This window comes from Panthera tigris, chromosome C2, assembly GCF_018350195.1.
Source record: "Panthera tigris isolate Pti1 chromosome C2, P.tigris_Pti1_mat1.1, whole genome shotgun sequence".
NCBI lineage: Eukaryota > Metazoa > Chordata > Mammalia > Carnivora > Felidae > Panthera > Panthera tigris.
This window is the reverse complement of record NC_056668.1, coordinates 71072743-71090023: the sequence shown is the minus strand read 5'-3', so window position 1 is coordinate 71090023 and position 17281 is coordinate 71072743. Positions and strand designations below refer to the sequence as shown.

General features: G+C 52.7%; 1 protein-coding gene across 12 annotated transcripts in view; it reads left to right on the top strand.

Annotated features, from left to right (window-relative positions):
• The window catches only part of TNK2 (tyrosine kinase non receptor 2), a 45564-nt gene that overhangs the window by 14578 nt on the left and 13705 nt on the right, over positions 1-17281 (top strand). For 8 of the 12 annotated variants that reach the window (XM_007090936.3, XM_042998429.1, XM_042998431.1 and 5 more), the window contains exons 2-6: positions 11509-11689; positions 12718-12788; positions 14723-14944; positions 15926-16078; positions 16587-16864. In XM_007090936.3, coding sequence (XP_007090998.2) covers positions 11527-11689; positions 12718-12788; positions 14723-14944; positions 15926-16078; positions 16587-16864 — 887 coding nt within the window. In that variant the 5' untranslated portion in view covers positions 11509-11526. Of the gene's footprint in view, positions 1-7255; positions 7633-11508; positions 11690-12717; positions 12789-14722; positions 14945-15925; positions 16079-16586; positions 16865-17281 lie in introns of those variants that run through there. The other 4 variants (XM_007090939.3, XM_015541478.2, XM_007090938.3 and 1 more) reach the window with 3 other exon arrangements.

Below are 17281 nucleotides of genomic sequence, written 5' to 3'. Positions count from 1 at the left end.
CCTTCCCACCCTGTTACTCCCTTGACCCCCATGGTGAGGCTGGGATGCCTGACAAACTGAGCTTCCTTCCCATCAACATTGTTGTATCGCCTACCCCAGCTGTCCCTGCAGTCTAGTGAGAATGCAGCCTTCTGCAGAAGGCCGATTCCTGGCCCTCCCTCTGCATAAGCAACTGACTGGCCTTGTCATCCCTGGTGCTGAAACGGCTTTGTGGGAGCAAAGTAGCTTACTGGGACTGGAGTGGCTGTAATGAGATTGGCAGCCCCTCTTTCTATGAAGGTGCTTGCTTTCCTGGATTAGAAATACTGGGAGGGAGCAAAGCCTGGGCGGGGGTGGGGTGGGGGAATGAGGCTTATTTCTGATACCCTCTGGAAGTAAAGCAGGCCGGCCCCCTTTCTCCAGTGCCATCTTATGGGTTTTAAGTCTCTTTCAGCAAACTCTTCTTGACCAGATACCTTGCCAGCTTCTGCCTTCAAGTTGATAGATAAAAACAGCTGGTTACTTTACAGGGTACAAACTACAGTAGAGGTGTGTACATAGAATCTCTCAGTAGAATTATATATTGATACAGAATGCTATAAGAACAGTGAGCCTTTAAGGATCAGAATGTGATGAATAATTTGAAAATTATACATTGATTTGGCTATTTTCCACATGTACTCCACTATAGTTGACTGTTGAACACGTGGGGGCTAGGAGTGCTGACCTCTCACACAGTCTAAAATCTGCATATAACTTTTGACTCCCCCAAAACTGAACTGATAGCCCACGGTTGAGTGGAAAACTTAACCAATAACATAAACAGCACATATTTTACATTTTATATGTATTATGTACTATATTCTTAGAACAAAGTAAACTGGAGAAAAGAAAAGGTTGTTATTAAGAAAATCATAAGAGAAAATACATTGTACTGTACCGTATTGAAAAAATTCACACATTAGTGGACCCGCACAATTCAAACCCATGTTGTTCAAGAGTTAACTGTATTGTGTGTTTATACCATTCCTGTTTTCAAATATTATTTTAACGGAATAACATGGGAAGCATAGCAAAAATAACCATTTAGAGGTAGGAAATGGCAATTTACAGAGGAGATGACATGGGTCTTGGGGGATGTGTTGGAATTCATCATGTAGACAAAGAGAAGGACCGTCACAAAGAGAATAGCTCAGAGGCATTAAAAATTTTTAAATGAGAAATGTTCTTTTTTTTCTAAAGTTTTCTTTCTTTATTTTTGAGAGAGAGAGAGAGAGAAAGAAAGAGCAAGTGGGAAAGGGGCAGAGAGAGGGAGAAAGAGAGAATCCCAAGCAGGCTCCACACTGTCAGCACAGAGCCCAATATGAGGCTCTAACTCACGAACTGAGATCATGACTTGAGCTGAAATCAAGAGTCAGATACTTAATTGACTGAGCCACCCAGGCACCCTGAAACATTAAGATTCAAGAAGGGAGTGGGGCGCCTAGATGGCTCATCGGTTAAGCGTCCAGCTTCAGTTCAGGGTCATGATCTCAGGGTCTGTGGGTTCAAGCCCCGCGTTGGGCTCTGTGCTGACAGCTCAGAGCCTGGAGCCTGTTTGGGATTCTGTGTCTCCCTTTCTCTCTGCCCCCTCCCCCGCTGTCTCTGTGTCTCTGTCTCTCTCAAAAACATTAAAAAAAATTAAAGAAGGGAGTGTGTGTAGGGAAGGGCAAGTATTTAATTTGGCTGGAATATGGACATTTGAAGAAAATGATGAGGTATGGAGGTGGACAAATAGGCAAGGGGAGGATCTTGAAGGGCCTTGTATTTGGCTCAATGAGGAGTTACAGAAGGATAGAAGCAGGGGAGGGACTTCAGATGACAATAATAGCAATAGGCAGCTGTGTGCCAGGTGCTGTGCTAAGTGTGCTGTTCATTATCTCATTGAATCTGCACTCTGTGAAGGAGGTGCTGCTATTTCTTCCCATTTTACAGGAGAGGAAATTGAGTCTTAGAGGTTAAGGTATTTGCCCAAAAGTTGCTCAAGTACAAAGTGACAGAGCCAAGATTTCAGATCTGGTCTGTCTGACTCTTGATCCTAATGGTATTCATTGGGAGGACTAATGAGGAGGCAGAAACAAGATTTTGTGTCCTGCCCAGTGAGGAAGGTAGGAAGTTATAGTTGCAGGGGGGCCAGGGGTGAGGTTTCTAGCCTGGGTGGCTGGCATTGGCTTGTGATATTTTCAGTTGGGATATAGGAGCATGCCTTAGCTAAGTTGAAGGGGGTGATGATGAGCTCAGTATGGTTATACAGAATTTGTGGTACTTGTGCATCCTCCTGGTGGAGCTGTCCTGTAAATGTCTGTAAATGTGGGCCTAGAGCTTCAGGTGGTCAGAAATAAAGACAGACAGCACACGGTAATTGGAGCCCTGGGGCAGGGGAGGGAGAGGAAGTGACCCCCCAGGGAGCAGAGCATTCACTGAGAAGAGAAGGAAGGGTGAGTTCAGAAGTCTTGGGGAAATATCGACAGTTAAGGAGGACGGGAAAGAGGCTCCAGGGCTAGACTTGGGGCCTATGGGCCCAGCACCACTAGCAAATATGCCTCAGCTTTGCCTCTCCTCAGAACCACAGCTGCCAAGCTCTCCTGGGAGGGAGTGGGCCCCTGTGTCCTGGAGATGGAGAGGGTGTGGACAGCCATGGTGTGTGTCTGAATCACCCCCTCTCTCCATTGGCCCCAGGCCAGCCTCCTCCCCAGATCTGTGTGATGTCAGAACTGGGCTGACCTGAAGGTGTGGGGTTGCTTGGTGCAGTTCCCTCTGGGATGAGGTCCCAAGGGGAGCCAGCCTGGCCTTGGTCCAGAAGTTTGGGGCCTGTGTATGGAGGGGTGAGTTGAAGTTGACTGGGCTTTGTGGGGCTGGCATGTGGAGGCAAGATAATCCTCTGGCTGGGAGAGGAACTATAAGCACCCCCCCCCCCTTCCTCCCAATATGTTGTTTTCCCTCTAGAGCTTAGAGAAGAGGGAGGGCAGGGGTGGAGAGGGCTGGCTTGGAGGTGAGGTTGGCATATATTCCCAAGAATACGGTAGATTGTTTTGGAAAAATCTCTTGGCCGGAAATTACATGTCATGTCTGCTCCTCAGTGTGGATTTGTCACTTCACTGATGCTGCTGGAGATGCTGGGGGAGGGGAGTGGACAGCAGAGGCAAGCTGGTTCCTGGCCACTCCCATCTCTCTTTAGAGATATGGGGGCAAGTTGTAGACTACAGGGGTATACATGTAGGGTAGATCCCCCAAGTCCTAAAGGTAGTTTGGATCCTGTGGGAATCTTGGCAGGATGGCATTAGGAAGGGAGGGTAATGGGGGGGTGGGGAGGAGATAGGGAGAAAGCAGGAAGGAGGAATAATTTGGATCATACCATTCATCCAGTGAAGGGAAGAATGGATGGGCCTGGCATTTTCATGCTCTTTTTCTCTGACTTTGGGTCAGGACAGCTTCCTGACTTTGGCTGGGTTCTTGCAGCTTCCCACAAAACTGCTATAGCTGCTGTAAGATACCCAGGGACTTCTGCCTGGATTAGATCTCCTGCCTGGCGGGTCATCCCCTACCTCAGCATACTTCAAGGTGAAGGAACTTGTGAGGAGATTGAGCCTTATAGGAACTCACCCAGTATCCTCCTGGGGTCCCTTTCCTTAGCCTCAAGGTTGAGTTGGTTGATGGGAGGGCAGGTGTCTCAGCATCTCCCTCCTCCTCTGCCCCAACCCTCCCGGAAGTGGAGGGTGCCCTGAGCTCAGCCCTAAATACCTGGTACTAAGGAGTCAGTGGATGCTTCAGATGCCAGCACAATGAAAGGGTGTGCGTGGGGCGCCTTGAGGCCCTCAGGGCGGGCGGGAGGGAGAGGAGGAGCCTCTGCAGTAGGACTTCCTGATCACTAGGCAATGGCCTCGCCCCAGTGCTGGGTGGCAGAGCCCGGCGTGGGCACGTGTTGGAGCAGCTCCTACGGCGGGGAGTGTGGGCACTCGAGGCACTCTTCTGAGGCCAGAGGTCAGCCCCAGCACTGTGCCCTGCCCCGAGCTCCCGTGCGCACAGCCAGTGCAGTCTTGGGGGAGGGGGACGGGGAGGCTAGGGAGATGTCAAGGCCGGGCTGGGAAGAGGCGTGGGGCAGGGGCGGGCTGTGGTCTCCCTCCTGGTGCCGGAGGCGTGGCTTCTACGACTGGGCAGGTTCTCGGGGCGCTGAGCGAGTGGAGTGCAGTGGAGTGCGGAGTGGAGCGGCAGGGAGTCCGGCAGGTGGGCGCATGCTTGGAGCTTGGTGGAAGCCAGGCGGATTGGGGAGATAGGCTTCAGGCCCCAGTGAACGAAGTGGGGGGGGGTTCTCAGGCCGAGTCAGGATGGGGCTCCTTTTCTGTGAGCCTCTTGGATGGACCTCCTTATGTGGGAGGTCTTGATTCCCCAGGACCTAATTGGTGGCAGTGGAGCTCAGGGATCATGGAGGTAGCCAAGGGGCTGAGGGGAGCTGTGGCCCTGCGGTCAGTGGAGGTGGGGTCGAGGCACCTGGATGTCTCCGGGGGTCAGCAGGTAGTGCTGCGGAGAGGCGAGAGGCGGCGGCTCCTTGGAATGGAGGCTGGGGACGCGATTGGGGGAGGGGCCGGTCGCAGGCCCGGCATAGGTGACGGCGACCATCCAACCATCCGGGCTCGGCTCGGGCACTGGCCAACCAGCGGTGGATATGAGGCTGTGGGTGGGTATGCTGTGGGGTACGGACCGGCCTTCTCGGTTGAGGCGCTCAAGCAGCCCCTGCCCTCCTTCTGGAGGATGCTGGAGGCCCGGCCCCTCGGGACGCAGGGCAGTGACGCTGCCGCTGCCGGTGCCGCTGGAGGGGCGGGGGCTGCGGGAGGGCTCTGCTCTCCTCCCTGGCTCTAACGCCGGGGAGTTTGGGTGCCATGGGGGAGAGATCTGCATATCAGCGCCTGGCTGGGGGTGAGGAGGGACAGCAGGTAATGGGAGAGGCCTGGGGGATAGCCAGGTAGCTGGGTCCTAGACCCCATCATCTGCCAATGAGCTGAGGGCCCAGCCCTGCTCCGCAGCAGCCTCTCAGGAGTGAGGGGCGTCTGTGCTTCTGGGCCCCGGGACAGATCCTGGGGATTGAGAGGCTGGGTAATGAGGTGTTTGTGTGTGTATGTGGTGGGTGAGGGGCAAGTCAGTGGTGGGAAATTACTGATGCTGCCACCTGCCTCAGTGTCTCTGGTTTCTCTGGGACCCAGTTAAATTGCCTTTTGGGCTTTCTTCAACACCCGGTGGGAGCACCAGAAGCAGTGCCAGGCTTTGGGTGTAGTCTTTTATGGGCACTGAGTCCTTGTTCCCTGGACATTCCTGCTTACTTTTGAATATGCATATCAAGCTAAATGCCCTTATTTGCTTTAGGAAATATGATCGTTATTCGTGGGGCTGCTTCCCTTCTGCTTGGAGATAAAGCACTTTCTCTCTTGGTCGGCAGAGGGCGATAGCTGACAGGACTAATGGGGACAGAAAAGGTGGAGGTTGTTTTCCGGGTCTGAGAGAAGGGGTCCAAGAAGTGGCCTGAGCTCTGACCAGGCTTTGCTTTTCCTCACAGCCTTTTGCAGCTGGATTGCTGACCAAGTTGCTGAGGCTTGTTCTTACCCAAGGTCTAAGGGAAGAGTCAGGCATGGGGTTCTGAATGATTTGGGACACATCTTTTGGGGGTGGCTAGACTCTTTAATCTGGCCATTCTGTTCCAGCAGCCTCCCTTTTGCAGTAGAGGGAGTAATTTTGCTTAAATTGTCCCCTAAAGTCAGGTCCCTGGGGCTCCTTCAGGGTGGTGCCTGGTGGGAAGTAGGCAGTAGGCTTCTCTGAGCCAAGGGCATTGTCTGCCAGGGTTTTGGGAAAAGTCATTTCCAGTGTGATCTCAGCCCGGCCTTATCTTGTCTATTAGCTCTGACCCCAGCCTCAGACTGGTGATTCACTGGACCAAGGGGAGGCTATACCTGGCTGGATCCACGAGCTTTGTGTGGTAGATGACACAGGGATGAGGAGGAGGGACTGAGAACTTGAGAGCTGGCATGTCCCCCAACACCCACACCCCCTACCCCTCCACAGGGCTGGACCAGGAAATGGCTGACCTTTCAGGTAACCTCCCTGCTAAGAAGGCTGGGCACTAAGAGAGGCCCTGGAAAGAGAGCCTAAGATGCTAACTCCCCAAAACTCTCACCCAGCTGTCTGCCCCACCATCCAGCTGGGGTTCCCAGCTGGTAGCCAGCTGGATAGGGACAAGAGAACAGTGTACAAGAAACGGGCTCTCTGGACATGGCTGCTGATGGGGGGAGGGGTTGCTGAGGGAGCCTGCGAGGACTTCCTGCAGCTGTCAGGTGTGTCTGGGGGCTGTAGTGAGGGGGGTGTAGGAGCAGCTGGTACTCTTGAGGAGGGGCAGAGGGATCATTTGTCAGCTGTAGGAACATGGGGGGCCAATGGGGGCTTGGTGGAGTTTCTCCAGTTCTTTTTAGCTCAGGCTGTTGCCTGTGTTTGGGGGTGCTATACAAGAAACATCCTATAGCCTAGAATCCTATTGCTTTGGAATGAGGACATCCCAGCAGGGTCTAGGGGCATATTTGTTTGTTTAGAGGGGCTTTGGATCTTAGCTAGCTGGTCTGGGGGAGGAGGCACCCTGGATGTTGTGGGCAGTGCAAGGCAACCCCAGGGGAGGGGGTGGAGATTCCTCACCCCCACAACCCCCCTCGCTCTTGGCTGGACTGCCCCACTCTGGCAGGCTGCCGGCCTCCTATTTCCGTCGGGCACCAGGGTAACAGGGCCACATTAGGGCCTGAGCCAGGAGACACCCAGCCAAGACTGGGACTGGGAGATGGGGGAGGGTCTCTGAAGGGTCTGCCTGCAGGGCCCAGGAATGTCTGTCTGGGGTCCAGGCCCTCAACTCAGGCTGTGTTCTAGCCCCCACAGCCCCAGACAAGCCCATGTAGGAGCCTGTAGCCCCTCTTTGTACGTTGCTGCTTGATTCACATAGCCCCCACCCTAAAATCCCAAGAGTTGTCTGCAGCTATGGGGGCTGGGGTGGAAGCCAAAGACAGGGGGCCTTGTGTATGGGGAGGCAGGGGGGCCAGCGCGGGTGGCTGGGAGGAAGAGTCCCCTCATTCCCGCCACCCTTTTGGCAGTGATTCAGAAAGGTCCTTTTTCAGCCAGTGTCAGAGCTGCTCAGCCGGGGAGGGAGGGACAAGGGAGGGAGGGCAGTCAGGCGGGGGAGCCAGGGAGTAGGGCTGAGCTGTGACCACTGCACTGAAGAGAAGTCAGAGAAACAGGACAGAGGACCCAGGCTGAGCCAGCCCAGAGAAGAGCTCACCTCCTGCCAGACTAGCCAGCTGTGGAAACAGCTGTGCAGCAAAGAAAAGGAGCCCACCCTCTTTTTCTGCCCCATTTCCCACTCCTGTTGTGGGATTTGGGGGACTCCTGGAGCAGGTCTTTGACCAACTTCCCTTCTGGGCAGAACCTTAAATTCAGGAGCTAAAGGCTCTGCTCCCTCATATCTTGGGCCAAAGTCCCAGGGTCCCAGTCAGGGGGTCCAGCTCCGTGGAGATGCCAGCAGCCCGTCGGTTCCCTGGCCTGGAGCTTTCTTTCCCTCTCCTGGCCAGACTACGGCGACGCCTGTACACAGTGAGTGGGGGCTGGGGATGTGGGTAGGACTGACTGGGGACTGGGTCAGCCCCTCAGAGCCAGCACTTCACTGAGGAGCAGAGGACAGGACCGGGAATGGCTGAGGGCTTGATAGGGGTTCTGAGACCAGGGCCTCTCCCCTCAGCTGCTGCATTCTGGTTGGTGAGCATGTTAGCAAAGTGTATGCGGGAATTGTGCGTGTCTGGAGAGTGCCACGCCACACGTCAGACACAGGTGTGGGACTGTGGGTGTGCTGGGGGCCAGGCACACGCACAGCTGGAGACTGTGAGCAGGGTGGGGGGGAAAGCTTCAGAGACAAAGAAACTTGGCGGGGAAGGGGCACTTAGCCAAGGGGAAGGGGCTTATCCAGGGTCACTCTGGGCCTGGTGGTAGAGACAGAACTAGGACCCTGATTGCTTTCTTCTCACTGGGATCCCAGTGTTCTTCCCTGTCCCCCACACACCCCTACGCAGAGCAACCCTGTCCCTGGGGCTGGTGAGCAGGGAGGGGAGTGTCCAGCTGAGCAGGGAGATCTGTTAGCTGGTGTCTCAGGGAAAAGGAACATGCCAGACTGTGTGCTTTCTGCACAGCTTCAGGGGAAGGGCTGTGTGTCTCCCCAAGTCCTGACCACCCAGGGCATGGCTTTGAGCAGTTGCCCCCAGAGGAGGGTGGGAGTGGGGAGTCTAGAACCCTGAGACTTGGAGACTGGGCAAGAAGAGGAGGGAGACTTTAAACTGCTTGCCCTGCTGGCAGGCCACATCGTGGGGCATGTAGTGGGTGCAATTGCTTTGCTCCAGGGACAGGGTAGTGATGGTGGAAGTGCTGGCTGGCCCTGCCTGGCCAGGCTGCGGAGAGACACGGCCTAGGTCAGTGATTTTCACAGTGCACCTTTGGGGCCTTCTTCTGGAAAGCAGCAGTGCCCTGCCCTCTTAACGTCCATGCACTCCCTTGTGTGTAACAAATGGTTTTGTTGAGGATAAGTGAGTTAATACAGCTAAACGCTTAGAACCGTGCCTGGCATATAATAAGTGTAGTTGAAATGTTAGAGTTATTTTTATAGTTCTTCTTAAATAAAAATAATAAAAATATAACTTTTTTACTGTGTGTGTGTGTATAGTCAACACGATGTCACCTATAGTATAAAGGAGAAATAAAAGGAAAGTGATGATAGCATTTCATGTATTCTGGTATGTCTGTACACTCTGACGTGATGAGGTAGTCAGTGCTAACACCTCTAGGAGGACCACCGTGGAGGCAGCATCTACAAGTGCTGACCGAGAGTGGGGTTTGGAAATAATAAGGGCAGGTTGCCTTCAGTGACATTTTTCTGATTAGTGAACAACTTTTGCTAAGTTCTGAACAAAGCAAAGGTCAGTGTTCCCTCATTTTACACCATAGTTCTGTTCTAGGAAGATTCAGTGTGTATTAAAAACCAAAAAGTACAGGGGCGCCTGGGTGGCTCAGTCGGTTAAGCGTGCGACTTCTGCTCAGGTCACGATCTCGCAGTCCGTGAGTTCGAGCCCCACATCGGGCTCTGGGCTGATGGCTCAGAGCCTGGAGCCTGCTTCCGATTCTGTGTCTCCCTCTCTCTCTGCCCCTCCCCCGTTCATGCTCTGTCTCTCTCTGTCTCAAAAATAATAAAATAAACATTAAAAAAAAAATTAAAAAAAAAAAAACAAAAAGTACATTTTTGCTCATGTTAAGATGGAATTCGATTCTAGGTTCAGATGTTTATAAACCAGTTTTTCACCCGCACAAATTAAGTTGTGTGGGATTTGGGACAATGTGTGAGACTCCCCTGCACATTACAGGATAACTTACATTCTTGTCCCCCAGTCACCCACTAAATGCCACTAGTGGCCCCCCAACATCCAAGAATGTCCCCTAGGAGGCTGCACAGACCTCATGGGAACCATCTAGGTAAAGGGTCACAGCTTGAAGTTTGAAAACCCCCCTCTGGCCCAGCTGCCTTGGTGGAAGAGCCAGGGTTTGAACTGAGGGCTTCTCATTCCCGTTTGTCACTCTTTGCGTTGCCCTGAGCTGCCTGGGAAGCTCTGATGTCCTGCTGCTAGGCTGGCAACACCGCTGGGAACTGTGGGGGCAGGAGGCTCATGCTCCGCCTGGGCTGCAAGCGCCGGCTTCTCTTGGTGAGCCTGTGTTGAGAGCTGGAGGCCAGGGCCACCTCTGACTTGTGGGGTGTCGAGGGGCAGCTGGCCTTTTCCTTCTTGTGGGTTTTCCTCCGTGGGGATTGAACACAGGTCACGGGCCGGCCTGGACAAGCTCTCAGCTCTGTCGGGTCTTACTTGGACAAGGATGGGCTTGGTGTCCAGTGGGCCAGGCTGCTTTGTGTTATGGGTGCCCTGTCCTCTTTCTCTGGACCGCACAGAGTGTAGGTCAGAGGTCACTCACTGGTGGCCTATTGGCTGATTATAGCCTGCACATGTGTTTTGCTTGGCTTGTACAGCGTGTGTGTGTGTGTGTGTGTGTGTGTGTGTGTGTGTGTGTATTTCAAACTTGAATTAGTCGATATAATTAAAAAGTCAAGAGAAAGATGTAATGTTAAGTGAAAAGGAACAGAATGGTGTGGGTAATGGGTAAATGTGTGTGTGTGTGGGCGAAACAAAGTCTGGAAGGATGTGTAAAGTCATTTATGGCAGCTGGTTTTGGGGACAGGGGGCTAGGTGGCTGTGCAGTATGGCAGGGAATGAGACTTTATGGCTCCTGTGTGCTTTTTGAATATCTTACCATGTGCATATATTACCTTTTCAAAAAGAATTTTAGTGGTCACATTTCACATATAGATTCAGATTTCCAGTATTTCTTGAAAAAATTAAAAGCTTTGATGACATTGGGCAGTAGTCTATGATGATAACTGTTGATGGAGCTAAGCAGGGCTGCCTCTTTGAGCTGGCATCTGAAAGCTGACCCCAGCCTTTGCCTGCCTCTTGTCTTCCACTCACTGTGGTTCTAAGGGCACTTGAGTGGTCTGTGGGATGGTGAGGGGACAGCCTCTGGTGGTGTCAGGCATTGGGTGAAACTTAGCTAGAGCTCATCTAGTCCACAGTGCTTTCTTTCCCTGGGGTCCATCAGGTCCAAGGAGCCTATGGATAGGTCTCAAGGGACCCTGCACCCCCCCCCAATTGTTTTTTTTTTCTATTTTTTTAATGTTTATTTATTTTTGAGAGAGAGACAATGTGTGAGTGGGGGAGGGGCAGAGAGAGGGAGACACAAAATCCGAAGCAGGCTCCAGGCTCTGAGCTGTCTGCACAGAGCCAGACATAGGGCTTGAACTCATGAACCGCGAGATCATGACCTAGCTGAAGTCGGATGCTTAATTGACTGAGGGGAGGCACCCCTCCCCGACCAATTGTTTTTTAAAATATTTTAAAAATATTTTTTAAGTAATCTCTACAATACAAAACCCTGAGATCAAGAGTTGCATGTTCGACTGATTGAGCTAGTCAGGCGCCCCACCCCCCAATTTTTTAATGGAAACTTCATGAGTAAGAATGTGTATGTTTTCTTGGAAACATAATCGATAGTTTTCATTGTTCTCAAAGGGTTTGTGACTCTCTGAAAGCAGAGAGGTTGATCTCATATCACTCAGCCACAGATCACAAAGTTTGGGCTTAAGACCCTGACTCCAGGGCCTGGGCTGTATTCCAGTTGTCCTAATTCTACCCTTGTTGCTGGCAGGAAGAGGGGCACAGGAGTATAGGCCATTCTGTACAGCTGTTTTAGGGAGCAAGAACATGGTTTGAGTCCTTCCCTTGAAGCAGTTTAGTAGAATGTGGGTGAGCCTAGGACACTCAGGACAGGGTCCCCTGCCACCTCCCTGTACCCCTTGGTCCCTGAGCCATTCTTCCCTCCCCACAGAGGCTGGGGAGCAGCAGCATGCAGCCCGAGGAGGGCACGGGCTGGCTGCTTGAGCTGCTGTCCGAGGTGCAGCTACAACAGTACTTCCTGCGGCTCCGCGATGACCTCAATGTTACCCGCCTGTCCCACTTTGAGTATGTCAAGAATGAGGACCTGGAGAAGATTGGCATGGGCCGGCCTGGTAGGTGGGGATATTGGCCTTGCTTGTTGCTTCCCCACTGACCATTTACCTCCTCTATCCTCAGGATTGCCAGTTGGAAGAGCCCTCCTCCTTATTCCTTGGGGTGGCATAGCTGAGAACTCTCGCTGCATCAGTAGATGCTGCACGCAGTGAGTGCATGAGAACAGTTAGCAGTTGTAAAGGTGAACTGGAGTTTGAGGAGAATGAAGTCATACTTAAAGCTCTGGATTCTCAGGATTGAAAAAATACTGCTTTTGGTTTGTTCAGACGTTTGTAGGATGTATTTCCTCTATCTCCTCCTCCTTTATAAACATGGCATTGAGTCTGCTCTGTTCACCATTCTGAACATCAGAGGGGTCAATGTCCAGAGATCTGTATGGAGAAGAGAAGATTAAAAACCCTCAGATGATTTGCAAATTTTCTCTTAATCTGTCTCTTTTTCTCTCTCCCTCACAAAGATCTGCTTTAAATTGAACTCATTCTGTCTCTTTCCCATGCACAAAAATATGCTCTATAAGTTTTTATCCTAAAAGTAGTGATCATAGCATCTAGAAGCCATGGTATTCCTTGTAGAGCATTAGAAACTTATTAGTATATTCAACTTAAAATAGCTGAATAAGTAATAACGTGCTAAATTAGACACTGACATAGACTACTTTGGGATTGGATAGTTGGTATCTGATGCAAGTAACAATAAAATTTTATGGGAGAAAAACACAAAATTGGGTAAATCCTACACATTGCCTTTTTTTCCCCCCTTGAGGGTTGGAAAAAGACCACTGCTGTTCAATTTTGGTGGTTAAACACCTCCATCTAGTTCGAGAACCACTGCCTAGAAGTGGAATGCTGTGACCATCTGGCTAACTATGTTCCCTGGTTGGTTAGAATGGTCTGTTTCCTTGGTGTCATTGTGCTAGGCAGTATCTAGTGGTGGGCCCGCCCCAGGGGGACCAAGGAAGCATGCAGGTGGGGGCCCTGGGGGCTGTGAACTACCTTAACAGCATTTGATTCCCCTTTTTTCTCTGCAGGACAGCGGCGATTGTGGGAGGCTGTGAAGAGGAGAAAGGCCATGTGCAAACGCAAGTCTTGGATGAGCAAGGTGCGTGAATGAGGAACAAGATGGGGTGGGCAGCCTTGCAGGCCCAGCTCTGATGTTAGTCCTAGGAAACTCCCCCATTCCCAGGCAGGTATGATCTTGTATTTTGTACAGACCTCCCTCCTCCAAGGTCTTACCGGGCAGGGTACTTGTAGGACCACCCAGCTAAGTGTCTGTCTCCACCAGAGATGGCACGTGAGTAGCCTGTGTGCGGCGATGGCTTTACCTCCCCTCCCGCTGTGCAGTGGCGCTGGGTGTGGAGCAGGCACCCGTTGACAAGTGCGCCGTAACTTGAGCCCTTGCTCAGTCTGAGTGTTGGGGCCAGTGTCCAGGACAGAGTGGTGGGGACTGTCTGGACCTAGCACATCTTTGCCTTGCTTCCCTCCCCCGCCCCCCGCCCTCCCTAGTCTGCAGAGGGTTTCTCTGGTCATCTGGCCCTGCTGACCACTTCCTTCCCCACAATCTGCCCCCCTTTCCCTTTGCCCTAATTTGGGTCTGTGGAGTGGTGAGTCCCTGGTCTGACTCAGTGGAGCTTTGCCCATTGTCTGGAAGACAATGTGAGAGGAAGTGAACCAGCCAGGGGCCTTCCCTCCCCACTTCTGGCCTCAGGGCTGGGATGGGGGGTGGGCAGGGCAGAACAGCTGGACTAGGATTGGGCAGCAGAGATTTCCTGGCTACGATCTGGCAAAGGGGCTGTCTCTTGGGAGCCTGTGGCCTTTTCTGGGGACACTGTCCTGGTCCCTTGCCCAGGTTTTAGGGAAGGATGAGTTTGTCGGGCGGGTGAAGGTAGGAGGGAGGAGCTGTGCGGTGTGCCAGGGTTCGGGGATCTTGGACCACCATGCAGGAGGTCTTCAGGTCAGTCAGCGAACCTCTCCAGACTTGAGGCATGTCTTCAGTAAAACCGTGGTGGTGGCACTTGTGCCCAGCTCCCCTCACGGGGCGGCGGAAAAGGTCCCTGGAGATAAAGGCTGTGAAGGGCCTTGTTAGCTGAACACTGCTTACAAACATAAGGGATTTCAGTTACTAGGATGAAGGACGGAGCAGTGGCTAGAAGAGGCTCTCAGATTGGAAACGCGCCTACCCCATACGGACAAGGTTCTGCCAGCCTTTGAGGGGCAGGGGCCCAACTGGACAGAGTCTGCAGCCTCAGGCCAAGGCTTTGGAAGCCCCAGTCAGACTAATGGGGCCAACTGTGCTACTCAGGGTCTCCTTCCTCCTGTCCCTTGACCTTTGGCCCCTTCTCTCCACATCCCAGGTCACAGAGTCACCTCCAGTCTTCGTTTCCCAGCTCTCAGCTCTAGCTCCTCCAGAAGCCCAGCTGTCTTCCCAGGCCTTTCCCCAGCAAGACCTTGCTTCATCTGCACATACCCCCCCACCCCCACCCCGCACACATTCACGGTCCAACCTCAGGCTCAAATTATCCTCTCCCCTGGCAGGATGAAGGGCAGTCAGCTCCCCAGGGAGGGTGGAGACAGACAGCGCCAAATGGGCAACCCAGAGAAGGGGCCAGGGCTAAAAATGGACAGGGAGGTGTTTGTGGAGGGCCCCTCAGGCTCCTGCCCATCTGCTCTGGTTAGGGGCCCAAGTCTGTGCTGGGTAGGGGGATAGGGAGGGACAGGTGGTGCACAAGATGGGTCTGGAGTGGCTTTAGGCTGTCCCTGACCCTACAGCTGGGTGTGGGGCTATGGCAGTCATGAGCTACATGCCTGTCAGTCCATTTCTGGCACATACTCTGAGGCCACACTGAGACTGTGGGTTCCTGTTTGAGGGTGTGATCTGGAGGTGGGGGGTGGGTGGGCCTCCAGCCAGGCTGCCCCCTGGCAGTTTGGCAAAGCCAGGACCTCTCTGGAGGCCTAGCCGAGGATCCTGTGGGCCGGACTGAGTGACTGGCTCTGGGACCTCAGAGTTCCATCTGGCCCCTGGCTGCCTTCAAACAGGTGTTCAGTGGAAAGCGACTGGAGGCTGAGTTCCCTCCTCATCACTCTCAGAGCACCTTCCGGAAGACCTCGCCCACTCCAGGGGGCCCAGCAGGGGAGGGGCCCTTGCAGAGCCTCACGTGCCTCATTGGGGAGAAGGACCTGCATCTCTTCGAGAAGCTAGGAGATGGCTCCTTTGGCGTGGTGCGCAGGGGCGAGTGGGACGCCCCCTCAGGGAAGACGGTAAGCTTTCTGGGTCATGTGGGGTGAGCCGGAGGGACAGGCCCCTAAGAGACTCTGGCAGAGTCCATCCCCACTCTCCCTCCACCCTGGCCTTCCCCGACTCTACCCTCTGAGGCAGATCTTTCCCCTCTGCTGGGATGGTGGTGTGGTTGGGCACAGATCAGAAAGGGGCTTCCTCTGGACTACATGCTCAGGTTTAATTAGACATCTCTGTTTCTTTTTCCAATTATGAAAATAATTTACTTACTGTAAAAGTTTGAAAACTTTTAAAAAAATAAGAAAAAACAATTGTTTGTAATCCCCTCACTCAGGGGAAGCAGAGTTAGCATTTCTGCTTTTTTTCACCCCAGGTATTTTGTTGAATTTGGTGAAGATACAAATTTTGAATGCAACTTTTAAAACCTTGCCTTTTCATCTTGGTATTCTAAACATTTTCCCCAGAAAGATAGGTAGCATGTATACAATAAAGCGCATAGTTCTTGAGTGGACAGCTTAGTGAATTTTTGCATATGCACGGACCTATGTGACCACTGCCCAGATCATGATTAAGAGCAGTTCCAGCACCCAGAAGGCTCCCTCCTGCCTCTTCTACTGAGTATCCTCTTTATCCAAGGGAAGCACTATTCTGATTTCTGTCACTATAGATTAGTTTCTTGTCATTATATTTACAGCATTTTCCTTCTACACCAAAAACATTTTAATATTCCATCTTATTACAAGATTTTAATATTCTGTCATCATACTGATCATCTCTTATTTTATGGTTGCTGTTTAATCTGGACGTTCCCCCAGGAAGGAGAGGCCCAAGGGAGGGCTGCCCTCTCCCAGCCAACCCACAGACACCTGTGACATACATGCTCATCCATCCAGATGAGCAGATCTGAGGCAGGGATATTTGGGTTGAGTTGGGGGGAGGGACAGGTTGGCTCAGAGTGTTGGGGCCTGGGACCTGTCCTGACTTCTGCTCCCCACTCTGGGCAGGTGAGTGTGGCTGTGAAGTGCCTGAAGCCTGATGTGCTAAGCCAGCCAGAGGCCATGGATGACTTTATCCGGGAGGTTAATGCCATGCATTCCCTGGACCATCGAAACCTCATTCGTCTCTATGGTGTGGTGCTCACGCCGCCCATGAAGATGGTGAGTGCTGTGGGCAGAAGGCAAGGTGCTCAAGGAGGGTCTCTGGGCCCCCCAGATCTGCCCCTCCTCCTGCCTGTGTGGTGGTTACTCCCTCCATCCTGACGAAGATGCTTTGGTCCCCCACCTGATGTGGCAGACTGGCTCCTAGGGGGCCCAGCCTGGTACTGTGTCTGCTGGAGGCCATGTCTGTCTTTGGATTTTGTTTGTGCTCATTGGCAGAGAGTTGCACTCACAGGAGGGACTGGCCCTAGGGTTTATTTTTTATTTTTTATTTTTATTATTATTATTTTTTTTAGAGTTTAGTTTTTAGAAATTCTAATCTGAGCCTCTGTGGGTTGCTTCTCTCGGGCCTCAGGTTCCCACGTTACCTGGAGGGAGAGGCTTGGGAAGCTGTAGAACTCTCAGAGGTCCCCCGAGGGCAGGCCAGGAAGGAGCATCCAGCTTGGGGCACTGAGGGAGGGGCAGGGCTCAGCCACGCTTATTCCTCCTGCCTCCTCCATGGCCTCAGGTGACAGAGCTGGCGCCGCTGGGATCGTTGTTGGACCGGCTGCGCAAGCACCAGGGCCACTTCCTCCTGGGAACTCTGAGCCGCTACGCCGTGCAGGTGGCTGAGGGCATGGGCTACCTAGAGTCCAAGCGCTTTATTCACCGTGACCTGGCTGCCCGAAATCTGCTGTTGGCCACCCGTGACCTGGTCAAGATTGGGGACTTCGGGTTGATGCGTGCACTACCCCAGAATGACGACCACTATGTCATGCAAGAGCATCGCAAGGTGCCCTTTGCCTGGTGAGGGACAGGTGCTGCCGGCTCACAGGGCCTGGACCCCGTCCTACCCCTCCTGGTCCCTGTGTACCTGGGCCTCAGAGTTTCCAGGCCTTCTGTAACCACAACAGCCTTTGTCTTCTCTGGGTCTGGGATGCCCTTCTTGTGCGCAGTCCATTCACTCATTCATCCAGGAATTCTCTGGGCCCATGTACCAGGTACTATGGTGCATGGGGGTAAGTGCTGCGGGAGTTCAAAAAGGCATCCTATAGGACTCCGTATTAAGCTTCTGAAATACCAGAAGTTCACCAGGCAGACTGGTTGGCAAGTATGTTTCAGGTAGAGCTAGCTGCAGGCAGGGCCAGACCATACTGGGCCTTGTAGATTGACCAGGGATGTTTACCTGCACACTGAAGTGCTACCTGGCCCTACCCTAGCTCC